The sequence below is a fragment of the Fukomys damarensis genome, unplaced genomic scaffold (genome assembly GCF_012274545.1).
Source record: "Fukomys damarensis isolate Sample0158 unplaced genomic scaffold, DMR_v1.0_HiC HiC_scaffold_17, whole genome shotgun sequence".
In the NCBI taxonomy this organism is placed as follows: domain Eukaryota; kingdom Metazoa; phylum Chordata; class Mammalia; order Rodentia; family Bathyergidae; genus Fukomys; species Fukomys damarensis.
The window spans coordinates 32789968-32790850 of NW_022900929.1; the positions used below are offsets into that span (position 1 = coordinate 32789968).

At 63.6% G+C, this 883-nt stretch overlaps 1 protein-coding gene across 1 annotated transcript in view; it reads right to left on the reverse strand.

Annotated features, from left to right (window-relative positions):
* The window catches only part of Pdia3 (protein disulfide isomerase family A member 3), a 25352-nt gene extending 25025 nt beyond the window's left edge, over positions 1 to 327 (reverse strand). The window contains exon 1 of the mRNA XM_010624852.3: positions 18 to 327. Coding sequence (XP_010623154.1) covers positions 18 to 184 — 167 coding nt within the window. The 5' untranslated portion in view covers positions 185 to 327. The remainder of the gene's footprint in view (positions 1 to 17) is intronic.
* Between the last annotated feature and the right edge of the window lie 556 nt (positions 328 to 883).

Sequence of the window (883 nt, forward strand, 5' to 3'; positions counted from 1 at the left end):
CGGCAGGGCAGTCTCACCAGGGTGCAAAGAACTCGACCAGCATGAGGCCCGCGGAGCCCGTGTCGGAGACGCGACTCTCGAAGTTGTCGTCCGTGAGCTCCAGCACGTCGGAGGCAGCGAGGAGACGGGCCGTGGCAAGAAGCAGCGCCACGAAAGGAAGCGGCGCTACACGGTGGGAGCGCATCACGGCGGTGCTCGGAGGTCAGGGGCTCGGCTGGCTCTCCGAAGGTGGGCGGGCAACCACTTACCACTCGCCTGAGCTCTCACTTCTGGCCCAGGCTTACTTCAAGCCGGAGGTCCCAACCCCCGCAACGCGGAAACGCCCAGCGGGCGGGACTACTACGTAACTGCTAATTGGCTGTGTCGCGTCTGCTCCGAGAGGGCGGGACCAGTACGGACACCGTGGATTGGCCGTGCTTCGCCTGCTCCAGGCGGGCGGGACCAACGGGTAACCGCCGAGTGGCCGGGGCTCAGCGAGGAAGGGGCCCCGGCGCAAGTCCTTCGCGGAGAGAGGCGGGCGCTGTGAGGCGAATGAGTGGGCGGAAGCGAGGGGCTGAGGTGCGGTGGCAGCGGGAACGAAGGACAAAGACCTGTCCCGGTGGAAGCGCTGCAGTTTGTAAGACTTAAAGTCTCACTTCCTCTCCACGGAGCGTGAACAGCTGAAAGGGCCTCCACGATGCTGAGTCCTATAGCCCAACGATGGCTCCGGAGGCAAGACCCAAGGGCCTTCCGAAAGCCGTGAACAGCCAAAAAAGGCCTCCACGATGCTGGGCCCTAACACCCAGCGAGGCTCCGGGAGCTCGACGGAGAAACGAGAAACCCAGGAGGGAACACACCAGGCTAGATGGTAAATAGACCTTTATTAGTCTGGCCAGATGGCACT